This window comes from Manacus candei, unplaced genomic scaffold (genome assembly GCF_025592945.1).
Source record: "Manacus candei isolate 608988 ecotype Guabito, Panama unplaced genomic scaffold, ASM2559294v1 h1tg000126l, whole genome shotgun sequence".
Classification (NCBI taxonomy): domain Eukaryota; kingdom Metazoa; phylum Chordata; class Aves; order Passeriformes; family Pipridae; genus Manacus; species Manacus candei.
The window spans coordinates 2,309,316-2,331,447 of record NW_026138174.1 but is presented as its reverse complement, the minus strand read 5'-3'; the positions used below and the strand labels follow the sequence as shown (position 1 = coordinate 2,331,447).

At 43.4% G+C, this 22,132-nt stretch overlaps 1 protein-coding gene across 2 annotated transcripts; it reads left to right on the top strand.

Moving 5' to 3' along the window:
* The first annotated feature begins 1,657 nt into the window (after nucleotides 1-1,657).
* Nucleotides 1,658-12,700, top strand: FAM3B (FAM3 metabolism regulating signaling molecule B). Of its 2 annotated transcripts, XM_051770857.1 has the most exons (8): nucleotides 1,658-1,998; nucleotides 5,687-5,824; nucleotides 6,598-6,721; nucleotides 7,425-7,483; nucleotides 9,632-9,682; nucleotides 10,298-10,385; nucleotides 11,106-11,238; nucleotides 12,569-12,700. In XM_051770857.1, the coding sequence occupies exons 1-8, from the start codon at nucleotides 1,980-1,982 to the stop codon at nucleotides 12,656-12,658; spliced, it is 702 nt and encodes a 233-aa protein (XP_051626817.1). In that variant the 5' UTR covers nucleotides 1,658-1,979; the 3' UTR covers nucleotides 12,659-12,700. The 2 variants fall into 2 exon arrangements, with proteins under 2 accessions (XP_051626817.1, XP_051626818.1); XM_051770858.1 differs by lacking the exon at nucleotides 1,658-1,998 and having other exon boundaries at nucleotides 5,686-5,824; nucleotides 6,546-6,721.
* The last annotated feature ends 9,432 nt before the right edge of the window (nucleotides 12,701-22,132 follow it).

Genomic DNA, 22,132 nt, shown 5'->3' with positions numbered 1-22,132 from the left:
GTGGCCACTTCAGTCCTCACAAGCTGCCCTTGGTGTGAGCTGTAGTTTCTTTGGTTCAGTGCCAGCACTGACTGGTGCTGTTGGGGCTCAGCACCCACACACCCATCAACCAGAGCATGTTGGAAAATAGAAATTTTAAAAGCAGAAAACCAAGCCCATGATATGAGGCTCCTGATGGGCAATACCTTTATCTCACATTATCTGCCACAGACTGGAAACTGTGTGCTGCCAGCACTGTGCTCTAGTTTCTCATGCCTTACATCTGGGCTGGGAAGCTGAGGAGAAGGAGAAGAGCAGGGATGCTGCCCCACATCCCAAGTGCAAGTGGTGCCAGGTTTTTGGTGGTATGATGCAAACAAGGAGTGACCAACCTACCCCACGTGGAAGGAAGCCTCCAGGTGATGGTGCATGACACCTTGTTCACAAGGAAAGATGAACCAAGGTCTTGGCCCAGTGGGCTGGTGCTCGTGGTGGGATTTGTGTCATCCCAGGGTAGAAGATGATGGGTAGAAGAAGGAGAGGGGGCTCCAGTGGACCAGGCAGACCCTGGCTGCTGCCAGGAAAAAGCCCTTGCTTGCCTTCTGGATTGGGTTCAACAGATTCAAAAATAACTGTTTCATCTGGACAATGGATTCAAACTGAAAGAGAATAGGTTTAGATTAGGTATTAGGAAGAAATTCTTCCCTGTGAGGGTGGTGAGGCCTGGCACAGGTTGCCCAGAGAAGCTGTGGCTGCCCCTGGACCCCTGGAAGTGTTCAAGGCCAGGTTGGATGGAGCTCTGAGCAACCTGGGCTAGTGGAAGATGTCCCGGCCCACAGCAGGGGGGTTGTAACTAGATGATCTTTAAGGTCCCTTCCAACCCAAACCACTGTATGATTCTATGATTATGACATTTGGAGGAAAAAAACAGGAAAAAGTTCAGCTGGGTGCCGTGTGAGCCTTCATAGAATCAGCTGGGTTGGAAAGGACCTCCGAGATCATCAAGTCCAACCCTTGATCCAACCCTGCCGTGGTTCCCAGCCCATGGCACTGATGCCACATCCAGTCTCATCTTAAAAACCTCCAGGGACAATGAATCCACCACTTCCCTGGGCAGCCCATTCCAATGTCTGATTACCCTCCCTGTAAAGAATTTCTTCCTAATATCCAACCTAAACCTTCCCTGGCACAGCTTAAGACCATGCCCTCTTGTCTTGCTGACAGTTGTGTGGGAAAAGAGACCAACCCCCCCTGGCTCCCCCCTCCTGTCAGGGAGCTGCAGAGAGTGAGGAGGTCTCCCCTGAGCGTCCTCCTGTCCAGGCTGAGCCCCCCCAGCTCCCTCAGCCTCTCCTCACGGGAATTGTGCTCCAGTCCCTTCCCCAGCCTTGCTGCTCTTCTCTGGACCTGCTCCAGCCCCTCCATGTCCTTCCTGAGCTGAGGGCCCAGAGCTGGACACAGCACTCCAGGGGTGGCCTCACCAGCTCTGAGTCCAGGGGCAGAATCACTTCCCTGCTCCTGCTGCCACCCTGTTCCTGATCCAGGCCAGGATCCATTGGCCCTCTTGGCCACCTGGGCACACTGCTGGCTCATGTTCAGCTTCCTGTCCATCCCAAATCCCAGGTCCCTTCCTGCCTGGCTGCTCTCCAACCACTCTGTCCCAGCCTGTAGCGCTGCAGGAGGTTGTTGTGGCCAAAGGGCAGGACCCAGCACTTGGCCTTGTTGAACCTCATCCCGTTGGAATCAGCCCAACTCTCCAGCCTGTCCAGGTTCCTCTGCAGAGCCCTCCTGCCTTCCAGCTGATGGACACTCCTCCCCAGCTTAGTGTCATCTGCAAATTTGCTAGTGGTGGACTCCAGTTGGTTGCTTTCTGCAGAGAATAACTTAAAAGTTATTTCCTTTCACTCCTGGGGCGGTGCAGCGCTGACAAGTGGCCGCTCCCCTTCCCGGTGCTGGCAGGAGAGGGACGAGGAGCAGGAAGAGGAACAGGAGAAGGCAGAATAATGAAGCCGAGCCGGCACTGTGAGTAGGGTTCACCCCTCTGGGTTTGTGCCCTCCTCAGGCAGGAGCCCCCTGAGACCCCTCTCACCACGGGGAGGGGAAGGGAGGGCTGTTCCCAGCCCAACGCCCAGCTTTTAGTCTGGAATAATTCATGCCTGAGTCTTAAATATATTCCTTTTTCAGCTTTTTTCCCTCTGTTAAAGTCCTGCTGCGTACGGGTGGGTGTGTATGAGCGAGGTGGGGCTGCGTGGGGATATTTAATCAGCTAAGCACGGAAAACACACCCAATACTGTGCTTACATTTAGTGCTTTAATTGCTGCCAAGGGGCAAGTGAACACCGGAGGGAGAAGGGAATTTGGGAGTTGCCATAAGGTAGCACTGCTAACACAGGACCCAAGGGAATGGCATGAAGCTGCGTCAAGGGAGGCTTAATTTGGATATTAGGAGAATGTTTCTTTACCCAGAGGGCTGTCGACCAGCACCTCCAGATCCTTTCCTGCCAGGCACTTTCCAGCCCCTCTGCCCCCAGCCTGCAACTGCAGGGGGGTTGTTGTGACCCAAGTGCAGGATCCCGCATTTTGCCGTGTTGAACCTCATGCCACTGTCCTCAGGCCATGGATCCAGCCTGTCCAGATCCCTCTGCAGAGCCTTCCTGCCCTCCAGTAGATCAACAGTCCCACCCAGCTTAGGGTTGTCTGTGAACTTACTGAGGGTGCCCTCCATCTGCCCTCATCCAGATCATCAATAAAGATATTAAAGTGGCCCCAGCACTGATCCCTGGGGGACACCACTAGTGACCAGCTGCCAACTGGATGCAGCACCATTTACCACCACCCTGGGCCAGCCAGTTCCTAACCCAGCACAGGGTGCCCCTGTCCAAGCCATGGGATGCAGCTTTTCCAGGAGAACGCCGTGGGAGACAGTGTCCAAGGCTTTGCTGAAGTCCAGGTAGACTCATCCACAGCCTTCCCCTCATCCACCAGGCAGGTCACCTGGTCATGCATAGAAGGAGATCAGGTTGGTCAGGCAGGACCTGCCTTTCCTAAACCTGTGCTGGCTGGGCCTGATCCCCAGGTTGTCCTGTTTGTGCCATGTGATTGCACTCAGGATGATCTGCTCCATGATTTTCCCAGGCACCACGGTCAGACTTAACAGCAGTTAGACTTTTTGTACTTTCTCTTCTATTTAGGTAAAATGCCACACTGTTGAGACTGTTTTGCAACAGAGTTGCTCCTTAGTTTTGATGGAAAACAGTGAAAAATCATTGTAAAGATAAACCTACCAAGCCTATAATAGAAAAAGCAAAAGAAAATCTGACTGATGATTTCACAGATCTTTGCACCCCACCATCTCCCCAAAAACAATCACTAAAATCTCTCAATAAACTTGCAGTCTTCACTTAATTCTTCCTGGGTTTTGAAACTCGTGACTTGGCCTCCTTTACAAATTAAATACATATTGTGTATAAATCTGGTTTGTTTTTTTTTTAGTATTCAAAAAGAGAAAAAGTGAGATTTGTTCTGCTTGGTTCCACCAGTTCTCCTTATTTGTGCACGTTTATTTTGTCAGTGCTCATGTTCACACTGACTGCATGAATGAAATGTTGGAGTAATTTTCTGTATTTCATGTGGGTTTGCACCACTACTAGTCATAGAGTGAGAAATTTCTCATATGTAATAATTAAGGAAATTTGTAATATCTGAAGATTCATTATATTTCTCTTTCAGTCTTAATCCTTTGATTAAAGTACTGTAAATTTCTTACAGTGTCTTTCTTAAAGTCACACAAATGTTTCTGCAGTGTTTTGTTGGGGTTTTGATTTTTAAAGCCAGGTAGAATGCAGGAATAACCACATGCACAAATACAGGATATGGAGGTAAAATCCAGTCTTTATGATAGATTCTAAACAGAACCTGAGTCAATAAAGTCTACTCTTATGAAAAAAAAAAAAAAAGGGCTAAGTTCCTTCTGGCACATATAACCAGAAGTAAAGTCTCAAGAATGTGTTTGTTGGACTAGTGTGTTCATTCTGCAGTTTTTCAGAATTTGGATGCAGACCAATTGGGCAGAATTCACAGGAAAGTGGTAGAACCTGCAAAACAGGACATGAGGAAGACAAGTGGAAAATTTGACCTTATTCTAGAGAAAAAGTAGGGCAGAAATCTAAATGTTTATAAAAGACAGTTCCAAGAAGGAAAGGAAGGGAGTGTCTTATAAGTGTAGACTGTTATAAGAAAGATTTAGACTTGATAATACACAACATTTTCTGGGCAGCTGTAAAAGTGAACATACTGAATATTTTTGGACACTGGTTCTGTTGAACTTGGTTTTCAGGACCATAAAAGTAATAATTTTCTTTTTTTTTTGTTTCAGCAGACCCTTATTTTCAAGCACATGTTTCTTTACACATCAGGCAGTGTCTTATGCCATTGCAACATCTGTGTTCCACAATTGCAGTGTGAGGTTTCCTTGTTCAGCATCATAAACTAGGTGGTGCATTTCTTCTAGATCAGGAATTCCTGATACCATTTCTGGTGTTGAGGAAGAGTACACATTCAATATGGAATTTACATATATTTCTTCATAGCCACGAAAATTGTGGATCCTATTATGTAGGTGCACTGCTAATACAGTCCATGGAAACTCTGATATGGCTGAGGGAAGGTGAAACAGTCACTCTGGTTGTGTTTGAATGTCTCCATCAATGACAGAGACAGTGGGATTGAGGGCACCCTCAGCGAGTTTGCAGATGACACCAAGCTGTGTGGTGTGGTTGACGCTCCTGAGGGATGGGATGGCATCCAGAGGGACCTGGACAAGCTCAAGAAGTGGGTCCATGGGAATCTCATGAGGTTAAATGAGGCCCAGTGCAAGGTGCTGCACCTGAGTCAGGGAACCAGCCTTCCAGTACCTAAAGGGAGCTGACAAGAAAGCTGGAGAGGGACTTTCTACAAGGGCCTGGAGTGACAGGACAAGGGGGAATGGCTTTAAACCAGCAGGTTTAGATTAGATAGAAGAAGTTTTTCACAATGAGGGTGGTAAAACACTGGCAAAGGTTGCCCAGAGAGGTGGTGGATGCCCCATCCCTGGAAACATTCAAGGTCAGGCTGGACAGGGCTCTGAGCAACCTGGTGGAGTTGAAGATTTCCCTGCTTGTTGCAGGGAGGTTGACTAGATTACCTTTGAGAGTGCCTTACAACCTAAATTATCCTATGAATCTATGAATGCAGTCAGAGCTCATTGTGTGGACAAGGTTGTTTGGGCCTTCTTCAGTTATTTTTACCCAGCATGTTAAAAGGGTGGATGGAAGGAGTTCCCTTTATGGTCAGTGTTTTAAACCATTCCTGTGGCATTTGCCTATCACAGAAAGTCAATAGTAACTGCAAAATACCTGTGTGGCCTCTGGTACTTACTCTTCACAGTCAAAATCCTACTAGGATTAAGTTGAATTTCATGTTTCTTTGGGGTATTATGGCTGTGGATTAAAGGGGAGTCTTGGGGAGAGTTTTCTTCCTGAAGATCAAGTTTTAGAAACAAAAGGGATGGGAATAAAACAAATCCTCTCTTGCCACAGCTCTGAGGGCTGTGGTTAACACAGTATACCAGGCAGAAAACAGTCAGTTCGTGTAGCAGTGTCAGAAGGAAATGGAAGATTTTGAGTCCTGCTGTGGGGTTTTTTGGTTTGTCTTTTTATTTTTCCCTTCATAGGTCTTGTGAGATTAACAGGGCTCTTGTTGACATCGTTGGCTGCTTGGTATTTGGGATTCTTCATCGCTGCTCGGGTACCCCCAACCACAATATCTAATGCTGAATTTCAAGGCATCAGAAAGAAACCAGTGTTGAGGGGTGTGTAATTGTTTTTTTTTTCTTTTTTTTTCTTATACTATGTCTGATATTGTGTATTTATATGCCAAATGAGAAATGGCTTGTTAGCTAAGAAATTACTTACTATGTGCTATTATAAGAAGGAAGTTGGCTGTGTAAAATTCATTATTACAAGGCCAAACTTTTTCTTGGACACTATCTGTGAAGAAATACAATGTCAGCCTATATTTGCCAGTATGCAAATGTAATTAATTGAACAGTGATGGAAGAACACCTTATTTGTTTGCTGGCATATAAGTGCAAAGCTACAGCTTTGCTTATATCACATGTATTTCCTAATTATGATAAACTGTTGAACCACTAACCAGACTTTGTGATTAGATTCTCATTATTTTTATCTCTAATCTGACCAAGTGGCTTAATGTGTACATTTTTCTCATTCTGTGACTATGTTATTGCTTTTAAAAAAAAAGGCTTAAAATGAGAATGATAACTATTAACTTCAAGCTCTTGCTAGGAAACCTTAATCCCTCTAGCCCTTGTTTCCTGTTGTATGGAATAGCACAAAATAATTACTCAGATCATATTAAATGGGGCATTTTTCCCTGGATAAGAGTCAATGATAAGTTAAAGCCCTGACAAACCTGTGATAATGTTACCAGGAAAACTGTCAGGATGGGGTTCTGTGTGTTTATGTTTGAGCTTAGAGTGTTGACATTTAGTGATTGTTCATTCCATGCAGAAATTGTTTATGCAGCATCCAAGGAAACGTTTTCCCACCTTTGCTGTTGTAGCCCCAGTCCCCAAAAGGCAAAAATGTGACCACTGGAGCCCCTGCCCACCTGGGAATTATGCCTACAGGATCCTCAGTGGAGGGGGCAAAGGAAAGATGGCTAAAATCTGTTTTGAGGATGAGCTGTGAGTACCAGTCTAACTTTGCATCCAAACAAGTGCTTTTTAGTGTGAGAAAGAGTGTGTGTTGTTTTGGCCCAGTAGCAGCAAATGAGTTCCTACCAGGGGACTCCTATTCTGGTGAAAGACTTCTGAGCATAACTGACAGTATTTAGCTGTTTTGTCCAGTTTAGTTTTGTTTTGTGGGCTTTTTTTAAAGCTAATCTCATGTTATATTCTTTGTTCCTCTGAATAAGCTGCATCCAACTGTTAGTTTCCAGTATGATTTTTGATTTCCACGGAGCAGCACAGCAAATTTACAGACTGTTGAGTGGTCAACACCTTCTGAAATTCAGGTTCTTTCATGGCTTTTCAAACTGGACAGGTGGAATAACTTCAAAACCTTGCAGTGAGCTTTTCTGAAGATACAGTCAACAAAGAACAGTGCCACAAACCCACATTTTATATTGGGTTTTTTTTTTTTCTCCTTTATCTTTCTGTCTGCATTTATATGAAGTATTTTCTTGGTCTGGCTCATTTTGAAGGACCCATTTTTAAAGGAAACTAACTGATACAATGGGCAAGATTTTTAAGCCACATGTCTTGTTTACTACAAAGTCTTGAACTAAATAACTGAAGAAAACATAAACATCAGAAAATTGCTTAGCACTGGTAAATATAACTTTGGACCAGGTTCATTTTGCTGATACTGTACTTATTTCAATTCCAGGCTCATAAGTGAAGGGAATGGTAATGTTGGAAGAGGTATAAACATTGCCACTGTGAATTGTAAGTAAGAGAAAAAATGTTAGAGAGAAACATATTTTTGCACAGCGATAAATTACATATGTTCTTGGGGGGTTGGGTTGTTGGGTTTGTGGGTGTTTTTACCAGCTAGCATGGAAGGGAAAGGAAAATACTGCAAACTTGATTCATGTTAAACGTAAGAAAAACAAATCTGTGTGAGAAAAACAGTCTTCTGGGTAAACAGAAGGAACATGTTCAGAAACCAGTATAAGAAAATAGAGGATGTGTGCATAGAGGTGGTGTAAGTGCATTTTATTAGACAAAAAACCTGTAGCACAGCACAGATATCTGTGATCTCCAGCAGTAAGACTGAATTTTCAGCTTCAATCCTTGAAAAAATATATCTTCTGCTCCACTGATAAGGGGGAAGCAGTAACTGGGAAGTGCAGCTCTGCCACAAGGTGCAGCCACGGCACAAATTCATTTTCCAGTCTTGGTCGGTGGACAGAAAGACAAATTCAAAGCTTGATTAATATTAAATTGCCATTATAAGTCTTTATTAGCAGTAGGAATCATTGGGAAGCAGAAGGTGCTCTTTATTCCAGATCTGGAGGCACCATTTTGATTCAAATGAATGGGAATGATGATGAAGAGCAGTGTCTTCAATTATGGATCCAGGGAAAAACAAATGCCTAAATCTTGGGGGGGAGAGGAAAAAAGGGAGTTCTTAGGCACAGTCAAGTTGACTTTGATCACAAAACACTTATATTTCAATTTTTTTGTCTAAGCAAGATCTTGATCTTGTCTAAACTTCCATGATTTTGTTGAAGGTTAAATTAACCATCGACAAGAATCTATTCCATTTTTTTTTTTCCAGATAACTACTGCAGTTTTTTTCCAATAATCATAAAAACTTTACTGGTTATAACAGATAAACAGTTAAAAAGTCAGTTTTCAGCAAACAGCTGTAGAGTAAGAGGGCAAATACCCATCCTGAATGCATAAGCAAGATTATGGCACACAGGAGCAGGTAAATCTGTCCATTATCCTGCACCAATCTGAGACACTTTTTCTACATGTCCTCTAATTAGATCAGTCAAACTAATGACTTTGCTCAACAAGTGTCTTATGGCATCACACTTGTCTTTTATTCCATGATGATAACTTTCTTTTACGAAGGAATATGGTCTTTTGTAAGAAGGAAGACAGAACTATTAAGCCTAAACCAACAACAGAGAGGGAATAAAAAACGATTGTGTGAATTTCTCCTGTCTCCACTACAGGCTTTTCAATTTTCTGGTGACCTCTGCTCAGAAGCAACCCAGGCCTAGAATTCTGTTTTACCACTGACAGATTTTTGCCACCTTTTCCCCTCATCAGCACTGATAAACCTGCCATGCAGAGAGTCCTGTGCTCAGCAGAATCTACCATCGTAATTTTTTCCACAGAGAGATCAAAGACAAGCTAGAAAGGAATCAGGAGCTGCTGGATCTTCTCACTAGAAATTGGTTGATGCACTCTAAATGGAAAAAATCCTCTCACACAGTAGGGATCCAAGCAGGGTCTTGGATAATGAAAATCAGTTAACTCGGTTTGCATGGATTTAGAAATTTGTAAAATATTTTCAATTGTTTATGTCTTTTTTTACCCAAGGATAAGCATCTGAACAACAGCATAACTGATGATGAATATTGGCCAAAATGTTTTGGAATTATTGATAATTTGCATGCCCAGTTTCTGATACAGTAGTGATGATTATTGTGTTTCTGTCTGCTGACATTCAAATGGTATGAAAGCTTGAGCATCTCAAACACTTCACAGAATAGTCTTAAGCTCATTCAAATATTCTTAGGCTTAGCTAATTTTCCTATCAATGGTTGTGACCTAGTATAGTATATTTACATATAAAAACATGGAAGCGCATGGAAATTGATTTTTTTTTCTTTCAAATAAGAAGTAATAAAAATGTTTTAGTCACACTTGATGATTCAAAGACTACATGAATCAAAATATTCTCCCCAAATCTTAAACTCACATTAGTCCATATTCCTATTTAAAAACTGAAACCAAAGAAAGCTCAGAAGCCAAATAATACAAGCAACCTAACTTTAGCTGAAACTGGTAAATACATATGCTTATAGAATAAAATAATAATTGCCCATATTTACACAAGTCTTTTTTTAATTACAGATAAAACAGGAAAAGTTACATCGACAAAATTTTTTGACATGTGGACAGGAGGTAAGGAAAAGAGTGCAATAGAGCTTTGTTAGTGTTTCAGCACTAAGAAAGGACTTATAGAATTATTCTGCTCTTTCCAATGATTATGTTTGTATCATCAACAGGGGTCAGCTAGAAACAAACAGCTGCTGTCTTCATAAAGTATGCTCTGGCCAGATATGCTGACAAATGTTGCCTTAAAAGCTGAATTTCTCCTGTTGGTTGAGATAGTTGTCTTTTTTAAAAAAAAAAGAAATTATTGTCCTTTTCCCATTTTTTTTTTCTTTTTTTTTTCTCCATTATTTCAGTCTGGTAGGAGTAGCCCTTAACCAGATACTACATCCAGATCCTTCACTCAGCAAAATCCCTTTTCCTGACATATTTTAGTTGCAAAATCATCATAGGAGATATTCTAGTCCGTCTCTTAACATCCTTCTACATAACCAGAAAGGTGATCTACTTGAAGAGTAGTTTATACACATTTTCTAAACTTTGAACAGTAAGCTACTGAGGAGAAACAGAATGATCTGGGGCACTGGAAGCTGATTCTCTGACCACTTAAAAATGCTGGTGATGCACGAACAGGAACGTGATGTGTGTGTGATGAATAATCAGTTGTGTGATTGATTCCCACAGACCACTCGGCAGAGATGATGAGTTTCCTCAGGAATGCCCAGGAAGGGACCCTCCTGCTGATGGCGACTCACGATGATGGAAGCACCTTGTAAGCAGGTTATTCAGGCTGAGGAACAGGGCTGGGAAGTGACTATTGAGTCAGGGGGGGAAGGAATGGTAAATTCCACTCCATAGTCAGAGTTGTTCCCTCATTTCCTGCCTGAAAGGTTTTGATTCCATGTCCTTTCCGTGACTGCACATATCAGGTATGTTGATGTTCCCAAAGATGGATAATTGAGTTATAATGTTTAAAAGCACCCCAAAGGACACTGCTGTTACCTCTGAGTCACAACCTTCCTTATTCTTATATGTTGTTTATCCACACTTACAATTATGATATGCCTAGTTTTCATTCCTCCTTACATCTTAACCTGATTCTTTGGGTGCTTTTGACTCTTATGGGATTTTTAGCTGGATTCATGATCTTATAATCACTCAGGAAAATACTTAATCCACATTTGATGCCCTTGTCCTTACTTAAGAAGGGTTGGAATATGTTTGGGATACATTTCTTTTTCTGCTATGCTGTTACAAACAGGTTGTATTAACATCAGGAACGTGTTGAGGAGGAAGAAAATTCCATGAATTCAACATGAATTCTCCTGGGGAATTCAATGTCATGCTGCTAACACAATTCTCAGGACTTTTTAATTCTCATTTTTGCTTCTTCTGGCTTAATGCTTATTGTAAAGCATGAATCAACTGTGATCTTTTTCGGCATTTTTCACATCCTGAATTTTTAACACATTTTTTCACTACGTTTTCCTAGGTTGAAAAATGATGCCAAAAAATTAGTAGAAGAACTGGGAAGTAAAGAAATAATGAATATAAAGTTCAGGTCAAGCTGGGTTTTTATAGGTGCCAAAGGCTTCAAGCTCCCAGATGACATCCAAAAAGAAAAGGTCATGTTTGTTTTATTTTCACTTTATATTTGTCTGTATATCAAGGTATAACTTTCAAGTGCAGAATCTGTGAGTTATTTATAACAACTGCAGGCTGTTTGTGCATCATTCTGTGCTTTGGAACTGGGCCATGTGCTAGAACTGACTTGTACCACACCAGGACTAAATCAATGGTAGAAAAATTTTGGAAGTGACCAGAGACTCTAAAGAGGCTCAGTTTGGAAGTGTTCAACTTGATGTCCTGTGCAGAGACATTTTATTCTGAGAGGAAACCCAACACAGGTGTCAGGTCCTTGATGATGCTGATTCCCTCCAAAGCCACGTCAAACTACCATAGTGGGTTTTTTTTCCCAGAATATTACAGAATCACAGGATGGGTCAGGCTGGAAGGGACCACAGTGGGTCATCTGGTCCCACCTCACTGCTCCAGCAGGGCCATCCCAGAGCACATGGCACAGGATTGTGTCCAGACAGTTCTGGAATATCCCCAGTGAGGGAGACTCCACACCCTCTCTGGGCAATCTGTTCAGTGCTGGGTCACTGCACAGCAAAGAAGTTCTTCCTCATGTCCGGGTGGAACTTCCTGGGCATCAGTTCCTGCCCATTCCTCCTGTGCCATTGCTGGGCCCCCCCGAGCAGAGCCTGGTCCATCCTCTGCCCCCTCCCTGCAGCCCCTCCAGACCTGGGGGAGGTCCCCTCTCAGTGTCTGCTCTGGAGGCTGAACAGCCCCAGCTCCTTCAGCCTTTCCTGCTCCCAGAGATGCTCCATCCCTTCGGCATCTTCACATCTTCCTCTGGACCTGCTCCAAGAGCTCCATGTCCCTCCTGTCCTGAGGAGCCCAGAGATGGACCCAGCACTGCAGATGTGCCTCCCAGGGCTGGGCAGAGGGGTAGGATCACCTCCCTGACCTGCTGGCAGTGCTCTTCCTGGCACACCCCAGGATTGGCCTCCTTGGCCCCCAGGACACACAGGGACAGCTCTTTGTCCACCAGGACCCCCAGGTCCTTCTCTGCAGAGCTGCTTCCCAGCAGGTCAGCCCCCAGCCTGTACTGGTGCAGAATATTGCTGCAGAATTATTCACATTTCAGAGCTTCTGCTGGACAAAGGTATTCAACTGAGTGTATATCACGACAGCCATCTGGGAAATAAATAAAGCACTCCGTGTAAGAGAGAAACTGGTGGAATCTTCACCCATTATGTCAAGCATGATGTGCTACTTTGCTTCCCGGTCCCCCTCCATCACCCCTTTTTCTTATATGAGGTTTGACAAACTACTGTGTAAATGGAGAGAACTAAATGTTGATTTTTGAAATTTATTTTATTTTTACAGATAAACCACTCTGACCGGAAGACCAACAGATACAATGGCTGGCCAGCTGAAATCCAAATAGAAGGTTGTATCCCAAGAAACCTGATTTGAACAAATGCACAACTCATTAATAAAGACAGTTCTATATTTTTATATCTATGACTCTTGTGAATGGCCTCCAGAACCCAATAAGCAGCTGAACACTAATAAGTCAAATAAGTAAAATAAGTCATATGCACAGTTTTAAGCCTTTCTTTCCTCTCTGTAGTTTTATTCTAAACTGAAAACAAATAGGTATTTTGATGAAAAGTGGAAATAAAATACTCTGTTTTGGAATTACAATGCTCAGGAAGTCAGCCATAAAATGCCATGATTTTTGAAAGTAAGTATACATTAGTATATTTTAAGGGTTTGGTTTTACTTGGATTTTTTTTTAGCAAGTGTTTTCTTTTGGTTCCCTTTAAAATACTAATATGCAAATAGAGCTTAACCTAAATTGTAGTATAGAATCCCTAGCAAGAAAGAAAATTACTTCTATCTTAGTTTATTAGTAACATTCTTTCTCTTCAGAAAAAGTATGGAAACAGCAGTCACATTTCTTGAGCTGATTTTAGTGATGTTGACAACACAGGATAGCAATGTTAACATTGCATGTTAACATGTAAAGATACAGTTACTTGAACTTTTTTTTACCAAATTTAAGGTGAAAACCTATATAGTTTGGTTTAATTTTTTTTTTTCGCCCTGTAAGTTTAACTTTAAAAAAACGTAGTGTCTTCAAGCAAGCTCAAGTGTTGTTCATGCAAACTACAGAATCAAACACATGGTTGAAAGGAAATCATAGAACCTTTTATTCCATTTCCCCTTTTCTGAAGCACAGCAAGTATGTCTGGACTGTTCTTAACTGCTTAACTCATCACTATTCTTTTTATGCCAGTCCATTGTTCATCTGTAGACTGTCCCCATCAACTCCCCCCTCCATTGGCTGAACCCACCTGGTATGTTTTAATCTTTCTTTACACTTTTCTCAGCATTAAAACATTAGTTCAGCAGCTTCGTGTTTCCTGCTTGAAGCCCTCTTGAAACCTCAAATGAAGCTTGGCAGCTTCAAATCTCTACCCTTGTCACAGCTGTCACCGCCTACTCGTAGTCACTGATGTGTTCCCAGCAGCTTTCTGGTATCACATCCCTCACCAGTCCCTAAAGTTTCCTGCTACCAGTTTGCAAACTACTCCACGTCCCAGGGGTGCTGCCAAAGAAACACTTAAATCAGTTTGACTTTGGCAGACTCCATGGTTGCTCCTTAGCACCTTGCTGCTGATGAGGTGGTTACAAATTGAGTACTTCAATGGCTGTTTCAATGTTTTCCCACATCTGTCATTCTTCTTGTAATAATAATATTTTATTCAGGCAGTGTTCATGTTACTGGCAGAACATTTATACCCTTACCTCATAATCACCCCTTTGTTACTTGCCTGAATTATAAAAATAACATAATTGCAGTGCTAACTGTTGGCAATCCTCAGAGTCCTGGAGTCTGACAAGTCATTGCCTTCTGCTCCAGGCCACAATTAATCTTACAGCAATTACAATTAAATTTTACTTCAATTTCTGTTTAGCAGTTGCCATGAACTGTGCAAGAGCTCCAAGTAGTACATTTTCTTGCCTTACACTTGCTCTGTTCTTCACTCTGTGCAAGCATCTCATTCTTTGTAATCCTGCAGTCTGAATCAAAGATGAAACCACACGAGAGCCTTTCACAGCACGAATTCATGAATACTGACCTTTGACTCTCTGGTGTTTTCACTTTTCCAGAGATGAAGTTGAGTCATCTGGGCAAGAGTGTTGATAATCTGCAGTGCTGAATAGCTGTAATCAGCTTTGCTTTAATTTGTTCATGACACAGTGTTTAAACACGGCAGGCAGAGGAGCCTCAAGTGCTTTGATAACCCTCTGATCTGAAGAAATCATGGAAAAGTGATCACTGAGGCAAAACAGGTGCCACTTTTTCAATCATTTTTCAGATTAGAAGCAATCTTACAGGGGGTTAGTTTGAAAGTGGGATTTTGACTTTGCACCCACGTCTTGAAGGCTTTTAAAGGCACTGCCTCCTCGGGAGGAGTGAAAAAGCTTTTTTGTGGAATTGTAATCCTGAAAAATTAATCTGGGGAAAGGTCAGGTAGCTTTGGATTTATAAATAACCAAAAGCTCATGAAGTTAAAGACTTTAATTTTGTTTGGGGGTGAGGCCATAGGGTGTAGAATCCCTAACACAGCTCTCCTTCCTCCCTCACCTTCTCTGTCAGGTGCTCTGGACCACAGATCAGCTCCAGTGGGGGAGGTGGATGCTCTCAATTCCAGGTGACACTGCCAACCACAAGCAGCAGGTGTGGTTGTGTGGAAGTGGTTTGCTGTGCTCTCCTGGGCTGCATAACTGCTGTGGTCTCACCTGTGAAGTACCTCTGGGTGGTTAGTGGGGTCACCACCACAAAATGAGGTTAAAACCTGCGCAGCAATCCATCTCTTTCTGACCCCAGTAGGCAAATCCCACGGGAAGACACGAGCTTTGGGCAGTGGCCTTACTCAGGGCGTGGGTTTGTGGATTTAGAAGCAGAATGGCACAGCAGGTGGCAGCAGTGTCTTTCCAGATCCTCCGAATCTCTACAGAAATACCCGACCTGTCTGTGCTTACCTGTCCTGGACAGACACTGGAAGCCACGGACACGGCTGGAGGTCACCTTGCCTTTCCCTTGTGGCTGGGTGGAAGCCAGCAGCTTCTGCCTCTAATGTTCCAGACCTTCCTTTCCTGGGCTTTGCCAGTGGCAGGCTCCCATTTCAAATATCCCCCCCACCCAGCAGCAGCCTGCCAGTCAGCATTCCACACAGGAATGTCTCTGGGACCCTCTGACCATTTAGCTGGACATTTCGGATGCTCCTGCTTTCACCTCCAGTGTGAACGTGGCAACCAATCCCACAAAGAACAAAGTACCTGGAAAAAAGGCACTTTTTTCTCTCTCCATTTAAGAGCATGAAAAGCATTTCAGGTTCTTGACATGCCTCTTAAAAATCCCTGGATCCCTGATAGTCCAATTTGATGGCAGCAGTAGGAGATATTGATTAAATAATAGGTAACATTTTCGGTTTCTCAGTGCTAACTGTTCCTTCATGTTCTTTGTGTAATGTTGTCTGCCTCAAAGTGGGAAGTTTTCCTCTGTATTTAAAAGAAAAATACAAGAAAGGAAAAGTTCTTGGGTGAAAGATCCCTTTTTTCAGGGCAGGCAGTGCTTAAAGGAAAACTCCCACAGAGTGCAATCCATGAAGACCAGCAAAGAGAAGCTGCTGCTTTTACTTATACACAATGCCTAGAGGGAAGTAATGTATGACTGTGATTTATCTGATCTCTTCTTAGCTGCAATGAAATGCCGAATGATGATTATAATTCAGGGGATTAAGATGGGTGGTTTTAATAATGTTTGAGTGACAGCAGTTCCTCGTTTCCTGGGACTCTGAAGTTTTGATTTCACTTCTCTGTTGTGGGTTTTGTTTGTTTTGTTTATTTGGTTGGTTGGTTCTTTTTTTGATTTTTTTGTGGGTTTTTTGTATTGTGTTTCTCTTTGTTTTTTATTTCTGGGAGAGATTTTGAGCATCATAGGAGATGTAGCTTCTCCTGAAAACACAAACTTCATGCTAGCAGCTCCTTTTTCCAAAGATGAGAGCACGCAGACAGATGCTTTAGCCAGTCCCTGCTCCACTGCAGATCTCATTAAAAATAAAAAATATTTTTTAATAGTAATGTTTCAGCCAAAAGCAAGACACATTTCAACTTTGTACTTCTCAGCTAGATCTTAGATGGCTGTGCTTTTTATAGCTACTTTCTATCTCCTGGGAATTCCTTACCAGAGTTCTTGGGAATGAGACTGAACTCTACCTTCTCCCCCAGGATCTGTGACAATCTGGACTTGAAAGAGGAATGAAGTCTGAAAGTAAGATTTTCCAAAGGGTTATTAGAGTTTTAGAGTCACTCCTGACTATAAATTCCACTTTTGCTCCTATCTAATAGTGTGCTACCTGATTTTATTGCCTGCAAGGACTGCAAGTGGAAGAATTACACCTTCAGTATCTCTGGATAGAGGAAATCACCTCTCACTCCCTGTGCCACCATAGCTGATGTGTTTAAAGCCAGACAAAAGCAACCCCGTTTTGCAGAAGAATGAAAAACAAATGTTTGCCTCCCCTTCAGAAGTCACTGCTGTGACTCCTCAGGAGTCTGTCTTTTATAACCCAACACACCACCCATAATTGCTCTGCAGTTGCCCAGTACTAAAGATCAAAAAATCTGACATTCCTTGTGGTATTTCAGGCTTTCTCCTGACTTGGAGGATTTGCTGATCAGGCTTTTGATCCCTTTCATTTAGAATGCATCCTGTAAGTGCATGTGCAATGTTACAGTCAGACCTGGTTTATGAACTGGTTGCTCAGTGTGACAGACAGGACTGGGGGACACAGCTACAGCTCCTGCACAAAGAAACAACTGGTGATTTTTAGGATACACGAAGTGTCTGCACCTCAGAGTTCATCAGAATTCTGTGCACCCCTGTTCGCTTCACTGACTACAACACTGAGCAGCTCTGCACACAGCCAGCACCTGCTTTAGAGTGATCTCTTCTTTACTGACAGCTCAGATGAATGAACTGTGAGGGCTTTTTTGTGTCATTTCAGAGAATGGGCCAGGAGCACAGAAAGTTCAAGTCCTGATGGGCTTCCCTGTTACAAACCCCATGTCCATGTCCAGCTCCAACTGATGGCTGCTGAGAACCCCCTCCAGAGGAAGGGCTGAGGGCTGGTGAGACCTGAGTGCAGAATAACCCTGTTCTGGGAGGCTGTACTTCCCCTCTCACCCGAGGAACTTCAACAAAGTAGATTTTCCTCCTACTGCCCACAGCTCTCCCCTTCTGACTTGCGTAACATTCCCCTTTGATGGGAGCCCAGCCCAGTGGTGCACCCCTCCCATCCCTTGCCCAATATTCCAAGTACAAAAAAGGGGAAGTTTTATTTTCTTGTTGTTCACTTAAAACTTCTATGGCACAGTACCAAAAATGAGGGCTCAAGAGTTTTCTGTGATATAATTTCCCACAGTTTTTACTGCCAGTGCACCTCAGCAGGAATGCAACATACCCCCTAACTATCTGGGCTGGCTGTGGCTCCACTAGGGATGCAATAAAACTAAGGAAAGCCCCCTCACCCTGCCCAGCAGAGCATAAGTACTCCTTGTTTATGCATGTATCACTACGACTGTTATTTTCCAGTGCTGCTGAAACTAATGTCTGATATCCCAGGGATTTCCCACAGAGGAATTTGCATTTAGAGATTTACGAGGTTTGTTTCACATATATGTAATTTAGCCAGAAAACATCAGTTAAATATATATACATCAGTCAGGCACCACATTGTTCCTGTTCATGAAGTACTTGAACATTTGTGAGACACAACTGATGCCACTCAGGCATGGAGCTGGCCCTGCAGATTTCATGATGCCGTTTATTATCCCATGTTTATTCCCGAGATGATGTGGCCTGCCTCTGCACTTGGCAGTGTTAGATCTACAGCTGGATTCAATGATCTTAAAGGTGTTTTCCAACCTAAATGGTTCTGTGATTTTGTCATTCCCCTGTTAAGGAAATTTTCCTGCCTGACCATTCAGGAGCCACTCTGGCAGTCACAGTCCCACCACCAGAGGCTTCCTCTGCTGGGACTGAAGCACTTTCATGGCAGGCAGTTCCAGTGCCCCAACAGGTGCCCTGCTTAACTCCCTGCACACCCCACCCACACAGTCAGACCAGGTTTCCTTCCCAGCTTGACCCCAGGTTTCCCACAGCAGAGTCTCAGACATCTGGATCCTTTACAGTACTTGATCCACAGTTCAATAACACACAAACAGCTCAAGGTGCTGCCTCTGAGGAGGGACCCCAAACTAAGGAACCTTGGACTTTTATCCCCTCTTCCTCCTGAGTCCTTGGCTCCTGCCTTGTCCCTGAGTGTCTGGTCACCTGGCTGGTGCCACAGGTCCCTGTGCCCTTTGTTGTGCAAAGGGTTGGTGCCAGTTCACAGCCTCTTGCCTGGAGCTCCCACCACCCAGAGCTCAACCTGCACCTTGAGTTCCCTGCTCTGAATGGGTTCCTCAGCTGTGGTGAAAGCATTTTCCTTCTTTCACAGTCCACTGCTTGGTGTCTGAGCCCCTGTTTGTGTTTTGCTGCGGTGAAGTGAATTTGTCAGTGAAATACTGACATATTTCACGACAAATAATGAGCATTAATTAAGTTCATAACCTGTTTGGTTACTATGGCATAGAAGGGATAATTCGAACTGTAACTGCTCAGCAATGGTCATTCCTGACCAAGGAATGATGTGGCACGGAGGGAAAGAGGGCAAGAAAGGGTTACCCTGGCTGGAAGCAGGGATTCCTGAGACAGGATTGCTCCCTGTGAGGGAGTGAAGTTCCAGTGGGTGATAAGAAATCCTGCAGCACTGTCCTGTGGCAATGGTGCAATGGGAGCGCTCAGGGGCCACCTTTGGACAGCAGGGCTGGTGCTGGAGGATGGACCATGGGGCTGAGGTGTCCTGTGCCAGCACTCACCTGATGCATCCCAGCACGAGTGTAAGGAATCAGCCCGTGCCACATCTTTGCACAGGCCTTGTAGAACAAGTTAGGGCAGCAGGACTTTGCTCTAGACACCACTCATTAAATCCTTTTTTTAATTCGAGTGCAAATATGTGCTTAATTCACCTCAAGGGATACAAAAATCCCCCAACATTATTCTGCCAGGTCCTTCGCTACTATTTAGTTTCCTGTTGGCAATGATAATTTACATGAGTCGAGGAGCTCATCTAATTTTTAAAGCAACAAGATAAAGGAACAGAAGTGGAGGAAGCTCATGCAAAGCTGGTTGCACCCAAGCAGTTCCTGGGCAATCATATACACTACGAGGTGTGTTTTAGGTTCCAGTTTCTCCCCACCCCACGCAAATTGTAATACTTGAGTGCTAAAGAGCTGTGAGGAAGTGACTTTATTTGCCTTATCTGTAACAGACCATGCTCTTCTATTCCTTTCTCATTGTCAGAAGCAAGGAAAGTATTAAAAATGGTTAGATAAAAATATCACCACTTGTAAATATCCAGATGTCAGGATCCATTACCTCCTGGCAACTGTTTAGATACCATCATCATAATGATGACTAACAAATGTCAATATCCCTTGAACAAATAGGTTTATACTCCAGATAACAAAGTTTTAATTCTTAGTCACACTGCCTTATATAAAATGAAGAAATGGTCTCTCTCTTTGAGGAGGGGATTTTTTTTTTTCATTTCTTCCTCTTTCCCCATGCTTCTTGATAGATTCTATTCATTGGGGTTATTTAATTTATTTTGGCTATTTTGTTGTGTGGGGTTTGTTTTGGGGGAGGGGGTGCCCAATCCATTGCACGGTTAAAGCTCCTCTTTCTTGTTTGATACTTCAGTTTTTGCTCTGTTTACTTGCTTTTGCCTTTGATTACCTTGAAATTTGGAGACAGAAAAATATGTCACTTTGTCAGCTGTTGTTGGGTTCATTGCTTCATTGCTTCTTAGCAAATCTTTACTCCTTTTCTCAGTGGAATTTGTACCATCTAGTCCCTGTACATTAGGATTTTTATCATTTTCTCAGTGGAGAAAGAAAATGCCAACATGTAGCTGAAAATAAACTCAGAGTGTGGATAACAACAAAGAGGGAGTTCAGATGTCAGTTCCTGGGCTCATTTCTGACTGCTTTCCTTTAGACACTCTTTTGAAGCTACTTCTGGGGACAGGAGGGGAGGTTTTCATACTGTAAAAGAGGAAAACACTGGCTCAAGATTCAGAGTCCAGACAGGAAAAATTACTTTGGCAAACACACCAGCACAGATAATTTGTTACCAGGACCCACAGTTACAGCATTTTCACCCAAATATCATTACGACTCCCTCTGCAAAGCCTCCCCAGAGTAGTTCAATATGTTTTTCTCAGGCACTGGTCTGAGAACCACCTCTCTACCCAGAAAGCATGACACCTAACAAATGTGCAGGGCGGGTGGAAGAAGGGAAAGCACCCAGGCAGTGAGTATTTAACAGGAATTGTAAGACTCTGCATGCAGCTGAAGAGGACACAGCCCACTGGGTGAGGGTAGGAAGGACCTGAGACTGCAGAAAACTCATTATCTGGATAGTGCTAATCCAGTGCATGTGGGATTACTCTGGTATTAATGATGTCAGCAGCTCCCACTGCTTTGAATAATTTGGATCTCTCAAATTTTGTGCTGGAAAAAGATCCCCTTGACTACAATATTCAGTTTACATAAGACTATCAGGCTTCACTAAACCACATTCAGACAAATCACAGTCTTGACTCCCTCTCTGTGACCGATAGGAAGCCACACAGTGATAGATACTCACATGGACAACTACACCCCCTTCTTCACTTTCTTCAGGGATTTCCTTCTCCTCTGTAAGGATGAAACTTGCATGTCCAGCAGTTGGTACTGTGATCCAAACTTCAGCCAAGTCAAAAAGCAGACAAATACACTTGAGACCTTTGCAGGAAGAGGTGGAAGAGTTCATACACACCCTATTTACTGAATCCTTATAACCCATCCCTTACTAAAGAAAAACAAGGCTCAGAAACACTTAAGAAAAGGGCTCTGACTTAAGTCTGTCTCACTGCTCTGAACCATGGAGAGTACTGTACCCATTGATGTATTTTTTAGACCCCTCATGCACACACAGACCTGAGGATTCACTTACCCCAATTATCTTTTCTCTCTGACCTTTCCCCTTCTCTGTTTAGCCTGAAGCCTTTCAAGCTTTCGCCACCCACTCCTGCCTGCCATAAGGGACAAACTGCTTTTTGTCTCCATTAGCTCGTGCTGAACCAGCTTTGCATTTGAACTGCAAAGCACCTCCAGGCAGTAACAACCTCTTGTCAGAGAAGACCATCAGCTTCCATCCTCTGGGCCGCTCTCTCCTCACTTTCTGCTTTGTTGCAGGGACCCGAGATTCTCATTCCCATCTTGCACCCATTGGGGTGTGAGTGACAGAAAACTGACCAACCAGGGGATGTTCAGTTTGGTTTTAAATCTCACGCAGGCCTAGGAGCTAATAAAGAGCTCTCTCCTGGCTTTTTGTGAGATCTCCTCACTGTCAGAGCACGGGAGACTGAAATGTCCTTGACTTAGGGTAAGCACTACTTAGCAACAACTAAAACATCCCTGTGTTATCAACATGTTCTCCAAAACACAGCACTGCACCAGCTACTAGGAAGAAACTCTCAACTCAACTCTCTCCCAGCCAGGACACTTGGGAAGGGGTGGTTCTGTGGGTGGGTTGTAGCATCCCCTGGTGTCTGAGAGGATGGTGCTGAGCTCTTTGTAGAGATGCATGGCGGGGAAATGAGAGACAGGGGGCATAAACTGAAACAAGGGGGGGATATATCCACCTGGATATTAAGAAGAAGAAGAAAAAAAAAATCATTAGTTAATCATTTGAATTCATTTCATAGTGAGGCTGTGGAATCTCCA

Coding starts and splice junctions, on each gene's coding strand:
- FAM3B (XM_051770857.1), top strand. Junction 7,484..9,631: donor AAACATTGCCACTGTGAATT/GTAAGTAAGAGA, acceptor TTTTAATTACAG/ATAAAACAGGAAAAGTTACA. Junction 11,239..12,568: donor ATGACATCCAAAAAGAAAAG/GTCATGTTTGTT, acceptor TTATTTTTACAG/ATAAACCACTCTGACCGGAA.